The following is a 13,622-nucleotide window of genomic DNA, read 5'->3' on the forward strand; positions in this document are numbered from 1 at the left end:
GTAAGCCCTCTGTCAGAATTGCGTCTTCCAATATTTGCTCCTTTCTCTAGTGTTTAGCCACGGAGCCTTGCAATTTTTGGAACACGAATAGCTCAGTGTAAATCAAATGAAACTCAGAGTTTTTTCCTTATGTTCCAAAAAAAGAGGATTTATTTAGTGGAGTTTAGCAGTTTGAAATACACAGATCTGAGTGTTGTGGAAGGGGATATACAAGCAGGCATGACATTCGCAGTTCAAGGCATTTAAGAAACACAGACGCTCTGGGAATTCCTGCAATAAAGCATCAGCTCCTGATCCTGCTGGCACTCTCTGGGCTGGTCTCACAGAGGTTTCAGGCACTTTCTGGAGATAAACAATAAATAGCTGCAGAAAACTCCCAGGAGAGATGCTGGGTGGGGAAGTGCTGCTGTTTCCCAAGGAGGTAAGTGCTTGATTGGAGAAGGTATGGCTCTCACAAGGCCATGTGCTCCAGTGTGTCTTTTAGTGAGAGCAGACACTGTTCTTTTACTCAGGGAAAGTGTCCTTCTGTTTCAGACCACTCTGTTCTTCACTCTTTCAAATATCTGCATCACCTTGCCTGCTGGTATGCAGCCTTCTCTCATGATGGTGATACCACCTTCCCAGAGGAAAAATAAGAAAGTTAAGATAATCCCCAAAGGGTGAAAGAAAGGCATGGGAATATAAAGAAACATTTTTGGCCACTAAATCACAGAATCACAGAATGGTTGGGGGTGGAAGGGACCTCTGGACATCATATAGTTCAACACATCTGCTAAAGCAGGTTCACCTAGAGCAGATTGCACAGGAATGTGTCCAGGCAGGTTTTGAATGTTTCCAGGGAAGGAGACTGCACTAAAGCCATCCAAATGCTCAGGATATGCAAATAATAAAGTTGTGTAGCAAGAGTACCAGAAACTTTGACAGGAAGCAAAACCGCCTACCAACACTGACCCAGTACTTTGTTCAAGAGTTTAGTTTTACACTAGAGAATCCCACACAAATGACAATCTGGATCCAGCTAATGACACCTCAGCTCGTGCTGTTACGTCATTGTGGATGAGCTCCTGTAACACCTTCATTCTGGTGATCTACAAGGAGTATACACCCTTCTTTTCAGAAGCATCCACCCTCCCACTTGAAGCATTTTTGCTCTTTTAAGGCAGATTTTGCTTGCACAATCATGTTTGTCCTCACTTCTTCATTCTCTGTCAACACAGAGATCCTCCAAGGACATCTGTTGTTTGTTCCTCTTCATCAACGTGTTTGCAAAGGTCCAGGCACTCAAGAACCGTTACTCTTGGAGCGCACTGTGCTGCCAGATTGATATTGTTGAAAGGAGTGGAAACATCCCAGGAAAAAGCAATTGCTGACATAGAAAGGGTGGTTCTTACACTCACTTTCATCAATCTTTGTGCAGTTGACCACAGTCGATGCCACCACCTCGTCAGATTCTCCATCACAGAGAACACCCTCTAGCTTATGGCCAAGACGCCTGTAGGGGAAAAAAGCAACAACACTACACAGTACTTCATATTACAGGGTGCTGAAATTCCCCTCAACAGAGGGCATCAAACCATGATCACTTAAACTTGCCAGCCACCCACCTGACAGTTGGTTTGCAGTGTGATAGAAATGTCAGTGAACAGGGTACTCACGAGATGACCATGTCATGGTGCGTGCTGTCAACCTCTCCACTAGGATTAGCAGATGTGATTGCCAAGGGTCCCGTCATGTCAATGAGGTGCACCAGGACAGTCAGGTCAGGCACTCTGATCATGATACTGTCTTGAGTTCCCACTCTGCTGTAGCCTGCTCCGACTCCTTGAAAGACAGAGGACATTGGCAGAGGCAAGACTGGCACAATACCTGGCATGGCATCAGAGGGAGACCTCCTCCTGCTGTCTTTGCAAGTGACACTGCTTCATACCCCAAACAAAATTGTGAGTCCATTTGTACAGTTTCAGAAAAGTTTCTTGATCAGAATTTGACAAGAGCAGCTGTCAGATTTTGGAACTAACTGCAAAATGAAAAGATTAATGGCTGGAGATCAACATAGCTACCTTCATGTGTGTAGGATCTGCCTATACCAGAGAGTCTAACTCCTTATGATCATTGCCTACCCTCCAACCCTCTGTCACATACCTCTGCCTGGTGAGTAGGACGGGAGAGGCGATGAGAAGGGATGCCCATGTCTGCCCTGGGACAGGGACATCTGTCTCTGAACCCTGTCCCAGGGGCTGCTCAATCCTAACCAACAGCTATGGGCTTGAGAGAGGTGACATTCCCAGGCTGATGAGCCTCCCTTGCTTTGAGTCTGACTCGGTTAAAGAAATCATCATGCTGGCTCACACTGTTAATGAGTCATTACAGCTCATTAACACCCTCCGCTAAACATTGACCGAGGCTTGTAAGAGCTCCAGAGATTATTTCTCAGGATAAAATGAGCAGAATATCTCCCCATTGATGCCCAAAAGGGTGTGTGGATTGCAGACCTGCTGTGTTGAAAGCATGAAAGAGGGAGAGAAGGGTTGCCCTCTTCATCTCACCCAACTTCTTCAGCCACTCTCCTTTCTTGATAATGCAGCCGATGCCACCAGGGTAAACGTTTTCCATGAATTCCCAAAGCAGCGGGCTGATGGGGGGAGCAGCTGCTCGCAGCTGGTCCAGGTTTGAAATAAATATGCAGATGGGCTTCTCTTGAGGCCTGTCCTGGAAAAAACAGGAAGAGAGAAAGGGAAAAAAATGGTGAAGAGAGAACTTTGAGTTGAGAAGACTGGAGACCATTGGAATCCTAGTTTGTGTGGTTCCCAGGGACCAGGACCAAGCAAGCAAGACGTTGTCTCTTCACAAAATGCTGAGCACAGGAGGGAGCTGCATGCTGTGATTGATGCCACAGCTCAGGTCTGCATGTGCGAATTGAAGAAGAGAGTGAAGAGCAGCCTGCTTCTGGGATCTCGGCAGCATGCATCCAGATCCCCTGCTTTACACACAGCTAACTCAGGGAGGGCTCATTATCAGTGCTTTTAACATCTTATACACCAGAGGCCTGATTTTCTTCTAACTTATGCTGTATAAACCAAAATCAAACCCACCGATTCACAACAGGATAATGGAAGGAGCACCTAACCCCCTGGAAACCAACATTTACATTATCACTTCTTCAGTCCTGCAGCGCTTTGAAATAAGCTTGCTGTAAAACAGTGATATGAGGGGAGAATAAAAAGAACGCACAAAGCAGTGTCATTTCAGTCCTCAACTGACATCAGTTTCAGCAGGACCAAATGACTAAGTATCTGGGCATGTATTTACATTCTGTTTATATTATCTCATCGACAGGGAAGGTTAGCATTGGCACCAAAGCAGGACAGAAAAGACTGCCTTTGTTGCTGATGTTCACACTAAGTGCCAGCTGAGATAGTCTGTTATGCTTATTTCTCCAGGCTAGCCAGGAAATTGCCTCATGGAGAACAGACGAGACCAGGCTGCAAAAGTTGTATTGAAGGTGCAAACTTTGAGTCTGATTCCAGCCCTGAATGTCTCCAAAAGTCTGGGGAAGTTTAGACCTGGGATTCTGATTCAGCACTTCATAAGACAGAGGACAAATATGGGTTTGGACCACTTGCGACAAGTGCTGGGGCCATACCTGTTTGGGTTTGTGCTTTGCTCCCCAGTGAAGCAGGGTGGAGCCATCAAATTCCCAGTGCCCCATGCCCAGAGCAGAAGGTGCTCTACCCCGTGTTGCCCAGCTCAGAAAATGGTCCATGACATTTTGGTGTGGCTGCTCATAAATTCTATCCATGGTCAAACTCTGAGGCTTAGGACAACTCGAAACAAGGGGTTCTCGTTTCTGCTTCTGTACCTAATTCCTCTGTAGGACATATGCAGGATCCAAGAAACAAGACAACAGCTTTGTATTCACACCTTGATTCTGTAGACCTTCTCGATGGCTTGAGGGTGTTTGCAGGAGGCTGCCAAAGCATAAACAGTGTCTGTCGGGACCCCACAGACTGCCCCTGTGTTCAGCAAGTCAGCGATGGTCCTCAGGCCACTTGTACAGTGAGACCTGGGGCAGACGCAGGGCGGAGGATCTTCGGTGTCCTTCTGAGATCTCTCAGCCTGGTGATAATCAGGAGGCAACAAATCCATTACGGTGGGAATAAGCAAACATGTGAAACACAGGGTAGGATTCAGGCCACCGAAAGGCACATCTCTCACTGTGCTGTGATAGTCAAAGGGCAGAGCCAGCACTTCTAGGGACACTTCACCTTGAGTGAATTACAAGGAAGAAGTGATTAGCTCCGTCCCAGTAATAAAGTCAAAGAGACTAACTCAGGTGCAGACATTGGAACCGCTGATGCATACGATTACAATAAATTAATCCCACCCAGCACAGTGACTGCTTCCTGGAGAAATAACTATTCTCCAAAATGACCTATGGAAACTGCAAGGGAATCTTAAATCCAGAGGAACTTGAGTAAGATCAAGTTTCAAGTGTTTTCTCATGAGTCTCCATGGTTAGAAATGCTGATTTAATGAAAACGTTTCTCTGCAGCTGGAATTAGAGCTGTCAGATCAATCAGCGCAGTTAGGTGGAACTGCCTTGGTCGTACATACAAGATGGTAGAAAAAGTTTAAAGTTAACAGATACAGTGATGAGCTCTTGCTGTTCACTTTGGGGAGCTTTTAACTTCCCTGTCCCCAAGGTTACGGCCTTTAAAAATTCAGTCTGTCAGCAACTCTTGGACTGGAGATGGCTATTTCCACAGGACCATGGAGACAGGCATCTTGGAGTGAGGTAGGAGCTTTGTAAATGTCCTTGCCCTTTCTCCAAGTTTCCATACATGATACTCATAATGGAAGAGAGCTTGTTTTCTGCTTATAGCTCCCAACAGAAATGCTGTGATTGGGATTTCAAATTGCACTAAGGGGTTCAAAGGAAGGACATTCGATGGAAATTTGTACTCCCCTAGGGAAGACCTAAGACCCCAGGATGTCACTCCTGACCAGGAAAGCTACACCACAATGTAAAAAATCTCTTACAGTGAACAGAGGGGGTCCCATCATCATGAGATCCTTCCCAAACATGCTGTTTGCAAGTGATGCTGTTGCTCCATAGAAGCAGATGATGCTGAAGATGCTCAGCATCACAACTGGAAAAAACAAACAAACGAACGAAAAACAGAGATTCAAAGGCAGAAAGGGTGATAACAAAGGAGATTTTTTCTTCCATGTCTCATGACTTCTCAGTATTTCAAACTTATTTCAGTCTTTCCTGTCATGCAACATTTGCAATCCAGTATATCTGTGGGTCTGAAAATTCAAGGTATTTCCAGGTTTGCCTACCTGTGCATCTTTTGCCATATGGCTTTTTTTTTTTAATTATTTTTCCCCGGTGGAAAATCTTATACAAACCACCTTACTAAAAACCCAATGTAATTACAAATAAAACTTTTACTTGCTGCAAAGCCAAGGCTTCAACAGAACTCCAGCCACTCACACTGGTTGCACTTTTAGTTCACCCCAAACCTTAGCTCACTGAACAACTACTGGAAAGCGGGACTGTACAGAACCTCAGGAGGTTGTCTTGATCCAGCAGTTATCAGTCACATCTAAATGTTTATTAGAAAGCTCAAGGACCTGGGGATGGAAGGAAGAAAGGTTTCCTCCTGCAGTCGTGGAGCCGAAAGGCCCAGCAACTGCAGCTCACACACACACCGGTCTTCTACGGAAAGGTGACACACTCATCTGTTCGCTTTTTTCCAAATCCAGATGGTGCAGAACATTGCTCCCCAACCATGGACCTCCTCACTGCCCTCTATGAGTGAAGGTTTGAGGTCCAAGTTCACCTAAAACTCACTTTCAAATGGCAAAGGGAGGCTCTCCAACGTAAAGAGCAGGAAACAAATGGTCAAGAGCTCCATTGCAAGGGTCATGCAGAGAAGCACCACGTTAAAAGCGGAAGCTGTGAAAAGTAAACAGAAACAAGAGGGATGCACATCAGAGAACGGCCCGTTAAAATGTATGTGAAACAGCAGAAGAATTCCTAAAACAACAGTCCACGATCTGACTTCCCTGTTGATGGAGGAACAGAGAGGTACGGCTATGGTTTGTTCAGCCCTCAGCTTTCAAGAGAGAAGCTGCCAAACCCTTAATCTGCCAGTACACTGTGCTCACATGGAAAACACTCCTTGGGCAGCCAAGAAGATTCTGATTTACAGCAGCTGGGCTGGAGGGTGACTGTGGATATATGCCAGTGTCCCAGTCAGTCTAACGCTTTCACCTTATTTGAACCTTTTATTTTCTTTGAAATGTTCTTCCATCCCCTTATGACTGTTTCTTCTAAGCCCAGCTCAGCTTCTGTTACTGGCTGCGGGCAAAACATTTCAGTTCTTGCTTAATCTTGACAGAGAGAGCTGAGACAGCCTCACTTGTGCATCTCCACCACAGAGCGACCACAGATCCGATTAATGATCTGACCCCAAATACTCCTCAATAAACAATCACGAATGGTACTGAGACTTACCTAGAAGAATTAAAAAGGCATTGAGCACCAAAAAGGCAATAGAACCAGCAGTGAATCCTTCACTGTTCCCCGGAGTGATGTCTATCAAGTGGCCTGAAATAGAACCAGTAGATTTGGTTGCAAGCAAACCATTAAGTGCAGTGTAACAGAAGAATGACGTATCTGTGGTTGAAATGGCTACGATTCAAATTAATTGTTGGTGGCCACTATAAAGAAAATCTACTACAATGAAACCCATTGCATCTGCAATGCAAAGTATTTGAAGTATTAACTGAACAGCTAGTGATGGTTATCCAAAAAAAGCTGATGATTTTACCTCCAGCCTGTAATAAACAGGATCTGGCTGAAAACATTAATAGCTTCTTGCTATTAAAGCAATAGCTTTAACTTCCCACACAGGTGCTCATTTTAATAGAACCTGGCATGGAGGCTGTATGAACATGCTGCCCACCTGGAGCTAAATAAGGCTTTTTAAAGCCCAGGCTCATCATTCTTGAATCTTCTTTCATGGCTATGACCAACTAAGATGAACTGCTCCAGGCTTCTGAAGGTTAAATCCAGAACCTGGAGTATTCCACTGCCTAAAAAGCATCTCCTGAGCAGTTATTCTGAGGCAACAGCCCAGAGACAGTCTAAGTGCTGTCTCACAATAGTTTAGCAGGGAAATCTTGAGCTCTGTTGGGATCAAAGACATGACTCAGCTATGTAGCTGGGAGAGTACAAAGTGACTGCAGCAGTGGCAATCAGTTACATGAGTACAAGGCTGTTTGGCCATTATCTTTTTACAAGGAGGGGTACTGGTAAACCTGGTGTCATTTAATCTCCTGGGAGAAGGAATTATCTTGGAGAAAGCAATCTGAAATTTCCTATAATTTTTTTTTTTGAGTAAGCAAAATAGCAATCCTGACCTTGCATTACCTGCAAACCGCAGCCAAGTCCATGCTCCCCAGAAGGCAGCATAGCAGAATGGAAGAATGCAACCAAACCTTCTCCCACCTTGGACCTGGATCCTGCAGACATACAGCTGCATTATGGCTCCTGGGATGAGCACGGAGGGTATGGAGAGCTGTCTGCTGGGGTCACCGAGAGTCCCCTGGATGGCAGAGACTGCAGCCAGACCATTGCAGATGTAGAACAAGGCATCTGGCACTTCAGCCCTGGTGCCACTTGGGAAATTCTTGGACCTCGTGAAGAAGATTTTGGCAGCCATCAGGGTGGTTTGAAGAGCTGAGTTGGACATAGCCTGGACACCAACTGGAATCAAAACCTTCTCCCCGATGGAATTGATAAGGCTGGCAAAAGTGGCGTACATTGAGAGAGCAGTGCAAAGGCTACAGGCAACCCCAAGGAACAGGTAAGCACCTGGCATGGGGATCTGATGGATGGAGGCAGTGGTGAGGATGATGAATGAGGCATTTTGCAGCATCTCCAGGGTGTCTTTGTGGGTTGACATCAGAAAGAGCATGCAGGCAATGCCCAGGAAGAACCACCCACCAAACATTCCCAACCTGCTTTCTTGAGCCATGGATGGCCCAAGGAAGGTGGTGAGTGTAAACTCTTCCCAAGACATCACCAGCCAGTAGAGGCTGTGGACACCAAACTTGGTAGTGTAGTAGACATCACTTCTCAGGTAGCTGTAGAAGCTGGACAGCAGCTGGCAGCTGGAGATGATTGATATCCACACTGCTCCAACACAGAAATTCTTTATGTACCCAAAGAAGTAAAAGGCAAATAAAAAGGAAGAGACAGTGTTGCAGATGTTGCCTAGGGCCATTGGCTCAGCATACTTTGTATTCTTTTTCTTTTCTTCCCCAAGAGCCTTGGAGGAGCTCTTCTGTGCTGACCCCAGTAGCAAGACATTGAAGAGAGGATGCCCAAAGCCTGGAAGGACGTACCGTTGTGTGATGCCCTTGAACAGGAGAGCCACTGCTCCATACAACCCGCACATGACAATTACAAGCTCAATGACACCCGACACTACCAGAGCCCACTGGCCAAACAGGGCAACTGCTTCAAACACCAGGGCAAGTGCGATGGCCCCGAATATGAAGGGCATGATGTAGTTCACTGTGGCTGAGCAGAAGGAGAGGATAAAGGAAATGGAAATATAGGCCACCAGTCCAGCCACCGCACTTTGGCTGGCAAAGAGTTGGGCCATGCCAGTGGGCAGGAGGTGGCTGGCGTTCCCCGAGGTCAGGGTTACGTTCTGCCAGGAGGGGTAAGAGGCTGCAATGATGCGTGTAGCCCCGTAGCTACTCCACAGAGCGGAGAAGGTGAGAAAGGCTGCGCCTCCAAGGTGGTCATACTTCCGGAAGGCAAGAAATCCTGCCAGGAGCTGGACGAAGCCTCCAATCAGGATGAGGTGGACACCTGAGAAACACATGAAGAGGTCGGGTAGGAAGGGTGACACAAAAGGGTTGCAGGAAGCAGTGCTGTGTCTCCAAGCTCTGGGCAACACCCCACCACGGATCCCACAGCCTGCTTGTGGCCAACCCCACACCCTCTGTCTTTCCCTCTCTTCCCCCCTTAATGAGAAATTTCTGTGCTGAGCCCTGGGGCATGGGCACTGAGGCCCGCGGTATGCTCGGTGTGGTGGGCAGGTCCAGGAACGGTTTGGATTTATGAAGGTGGCACATGGAATGGCTGAACCAGATTCCCAGCAGAGTTGCTGGGGACAGAGGAGCAGCCATCCTAGCGAGCACGCAGACCTTCTGCACATTGGGGAAAGCCCACACCTGTCCCACCAGTGCTGCCCATTGGCCCATGAGGGTGACTCTCAAAGAGTCCATCCTGCCCAATGCTCTCAGGGGAAGTTCACCTCCAACCAGTGTCCCCCATAAGCAGCATCACCCACCTGCGAGGATGTCCTCTGCTCCCTGTGGCCTGAGGCCGGTGTGCGCCACAGTGAAGTTCTGCAGGCAAAGGAGGAAGGCGCTGACCACGTTCGCGAGGAGCCCCAGCACCGCTGGCTCGCTGTAGAAGACGGCGGCAAAACCCGCCGTGCTCGCCATGGCCCTTGCAGACAAAACAAGAGTGTCGGCGGTCACCCCCAAAACCTCACCGTCGTCGGTGTCTAGACCAGCGCTGCTTTGGGTTGGGCGCTCGGCCAGCCTTCAGAGCCGTGTCCCCGCTCCAAGGAGGGAGAAACTGGTGACAGGCTCAGGTGTTTCCATAATGCCTCCCCGTTCGTTGCTCCAGACAAAGGCTCGATTCAAAGCAGAACTTTAGGTGCCTACTTTCCGGAGTCCTATCCAGAAAAAACACACACAACCTATTTAGGCTACAAAGATTTCTGGCAAAAACACGTTTAGGTGCCCCAAAGCGCTGCAGGTGGTGGTGATGGTTCCTGCCCCCTCTTCTCCAGGCTGCTGGAGATGAAGAGGAATGAATAGCCTAACACAAATGAACAAACATTCAGACGAAACCCACAAGGTATTTTGAGCCATTCCAGGACATTTCTTATCCACTGTTACAGACAAACAGGCAGGCACGACGCACACATACACAGTCTTCCTTCCAGATGGAATTTTCCAGCCCCATCCCTTTCTTGAAACTCTAGTGACTAAATAGTCTATTTTCAAACCCTTCATATTTCTACCATTAACTCGTCTATTTGCAGGCAGCCCCCACATTTCCATTCCTCTGCACTCCTGGGTACCATGAGCTGGAGTTTGCTCTCTGGAGGTTTTTGTTAGGAAACAAAGATGAAAATAAAACAGCAATGTTCTTGTTATTTTGGTATTTTTAGAACATTTTATGACCTAAAGGAGCTGAAAAAGGAGAAAGTGATGTATTCTGTTCTCAGACATTCCAAAAAGCCTTTTGGAAAGAAAGGAAAGCATGTGGCACTACTATTGATAGGGGAGTGAAGGAGTGAATGAGCACCACCTAAAGAAGAAATAGTTTTGTGAATACTAATGAACTTAAATCGCAGTGTCTTCTCTTAAACACACAGTATTCCTGGGCAGACATATACATTTTACAAACATCGGTCACCTATGGATTCTTTCATTCCATTGAAAACCTCATGTTTTCCTTCTCTCCATTTATTCTAAAGGATGTAATTTTCACAAAAAAACAAAGAATAAGTTGACTCCAAACAGCTCTGAACTGATTCAGCAACTTAAACTCTCATGAAATGTGGAAAGGGCAAAAACTTTCAAGTGAACCTAGGGGGACAATGAATTAATTGAATTATTTGCTTGTGCTAAACATCAGATTTTTTAGACCAGAGAGACGCACCGAATCACAGTTCTGCAGGAGGAACACTTTTTTAACACCAAGCATCTGTATAAACTACTGAATTGAAGGAGGCCCTAAGAAATGATGCACCCTTAGGAAGAGCTGAGCAGCTACTTGTGGAGTCCATGACATTGTCTTTTTTTTTTTTTTTTTTTTTTTAAGTGACACTCAGATATAAATAAGCGGTTTGCTTTAAATGGTTATACTTGGAGGCAGACCACAACATTAAGTTCCTCCAGATGTTTTGCTCTGAAATAGCTCAGGCAGTGGCTTTCTAGGCATGCTGCAACAAGCCCCTGTTTTGAGTCGGTCTCCGGAGGAGGATGAGATGGGTTTTTGGAGGAAGATGGTCTGGCCAGGTAACTACTTGGCTCGCAGAAGTGGTTTTCAATTTGCCAAGGCTCACTTTGTTCGTGGTTCCTGCGTAACTAGCTGTGCTAGTGGTTTTAGAGCCTGCAACAAACAGTTTGGTTTTGTGAAGGATTAAGAGACACGACTAACAGGGATGTTTCTCTCTGCTTGTTGTACAGTCCTTCATAGGACACCTGAGGAGTATATAGCAGAATATGCCATTTTGGGCTATGGAGGTGTAAGGAGAAAGACATGGAAAAGGAGGAGGATGAAGGAGCTTGCCTTGAGAGGAGAAGGTTTTAGGGTTAGAAACAGCTGCAGACCTACCTACTGCTCACACCTACCCACGGCATCGCGCCACGCACTACAAACACAGACTCGTGGTCCCAGTCCTAAGACCATTTCAGCATTTGTGCATTGCCTACTGCCTCTATTTCCTGCAACACAAGGACAGGTAATCCCCTCCCGTCATTGTCTCAGGTGTAGCAGCGCTAGTAATGCCGTGTGCTGCACCAAGACCTGCAGAAATAAAGGTCTTAGTGGAAACACTTGGGGATGTTTTCTGTTCAAAGTATGCCCAAGCCTTGTTTGTCCTGAGGATAAACGCACTCATGGCTGCTGTCACTATCTGTTTTGTACAGCTGTTGCCTCTGGCACTTTGCAGGGACCTGTTTCTCTGCATGCACTATGGAAAACTGATAACGTGACACCTCTGCCCCTCACTCTGTGTAACACAGCAAGGAGGGATCTCCTTCCAAGTGTTTCCTTTGCACTGAGTTGTGCAAGCTGGGCATCTTCAGCTGGGACTGATGCCAAGTAGCTCTTTCAGTAGAGATCCTGCAGGCAGTGCAGGGCCACTGTCCAGGAAACCGCGAGGATGGAGACCCGAGGTGCTGCCAGGCCTTTCAGAGAGCTGGCTCTACCGAGCGGGGCAGCCCAGGGTGATCCTTCCCTTGCACAAATCCCTCAGGCAGTGGGGGTAAAGACAAAGCCGCCCCCTCACACACCCAACATCCTGCGTCTTCTTTCCCTTTCCCCTTTGCCCCTGACGTTCTTCAGCCTGGGGTTTGCAGCAATGGCTTTGAGGTCCTCCCTCCAGCCCAGCTCTTCTCCCCTCAGCATGACCTCTGAGCCATGCCCACGTGGCCAGCATACCAGCTGGGCTGCAGCGTCCGAAAACCTTTTCCTTTACATGTTGCCTTGTACACAATAACTTCCCTTCACCCCTTCCAGAAAAGGTCATTCTCCTCTGCACCCCCTTTCCATATTGCTGTTGTACCTGGGCTTTGCAGACCTCACTGTGCACATCAGCCTGGCACTGACATCTGCTGCCTGTGCTTCTTTACCTTGGCTATTATCAATGGGAATATGCTGGTGCATGGACATTGTCTCCACAGGAGGTTGGAGTAAGGCTTAGCAGGCCACAGGACACATATAAATACCAAAACATAAAACTTGCAGACACTTATTCCCCAGTGCCATTTTGTGATTATTTTTCCATCCCACCTTATTAATGATAACAAATGTTTATATAGTTCTGAGCAAATACTGTGTTTCTCAAGATAAACATGTTAAGAGAATGAAATGCACTTCTTTTTGGATAAGCATATAGCAAGATTAACAGTGCACAACAACAGCTGGAATAAATATCACAACTCTGACTTTGGTGAAAAGCACCACAATGTTGCCTGAGATGCATTGCTATGTTCACAGTGATCAAGGGTCTGCCTAGTAGTTAGCAGAAAACTCCATCTGGTTTTAAATGCAAGTTGCATCACACCAGGCTGTTATTCTGTACAAAATAATATGCAGCATGTTAAATGTCCCCAGGTTTCACTATCAGACAAAGCAAAGAGCCATGGCATTCCCCCAGAGTCCAAACGCTCATTTGGGAATGAAGGGTCCCAACATCTCCTGGAAGCCACAGAGTTCACATCTGCACTAACATTTCAATGAACTGGCAACACATGGCAGGCAGCATCGCAGAGCTGAATATTTAGAAGAAGGAGAGATATGAAAAGATTCAGCCAAATTACAAAACACTGAATGTATTTAAGAAAAGCATCAAAGAAACACACCAATGCCAGACTTGTCCCTCTGCAGCTTGGATTACCTGGTTTGGTGACACTTCAGCTCAATGGGAAGATGCTCTTGTCCCTCTCATTTCCTGGTAGGTACCAGTTTTATAGTCGTCCTCTGTAGGAGGAGCCTAGGGCCAGTTGCTTCACACATTGGCACCTGTAGCATTTTGGAGACAGGAATTTCCTTGAACTTTGTCGGTTATTGTCCTAAATCTTTTTTTATTTCCTGAAACCAAGGGGGGGTTCCCTTCTGTTCAGCAGAGAAAAGCCACCCCTCCTCATCTATTCCCCCCACCCTCTCAGTCCCCGGAGGCTGATGTCATCGCACTTGAAATTCAGTTGCAAAAAAAACCAAAAAGCAAATTGCCTTTCAGAAGCATATATAAACCCTGACACCAAAGCACCTTTCAGACACCTCTTCCATC

At 46.7% G+C, this 13,622-nt stretch overlaps 1 protein-coding gene across 1 annotated transcript; it reads right to left on the reverse strand.

The window, feature by feature from the left end:
- Positions 1–175: 175 nt before the first annotated feature.
- Positions 176–5,949, reverse strand: LOC135993623 (putative threonylcarbamoyl-AMP synthase). Its single transcript, XM_065643616.1, has 7 exons — positions 5,858–5,949; positions 5,041–5,150; positions 3,922–4,116; positions 2,547–2,709; positions 1,656–1,821; positions 1,398–1,492; positions 176–616 (listed from the first exon to the last, which is right to left on the reverse strand). The coding sequence occupies exons 1-7, from the start codon at positions 5,931–5,933 to the stop codon at positions 531–533; spliced, it is 891 nt and encodes a 296-aa protein (XP_065499688.1). The 5' UTR covers positions 5,934–5,949; the 3' UTR covers positions 176–530.
- Between the last annotated feature and the right edge of the window lie 7,673 nt (positions 5,950–13,622).

This window comes from Caloenas nicobarica, chromosome 12 (genome assembly GCF_036013445.1).
Source record: "Caloenas nicobarica isolate bCalNic1 chromosome 12, bCalNic1.hap1, whole genome shotgun sequence".
NCBI lineage: Eukaryota > Metazoa > Chordata > Aves > Columbiformes > Columbidae > Caloenas > Caloenas nicobarica.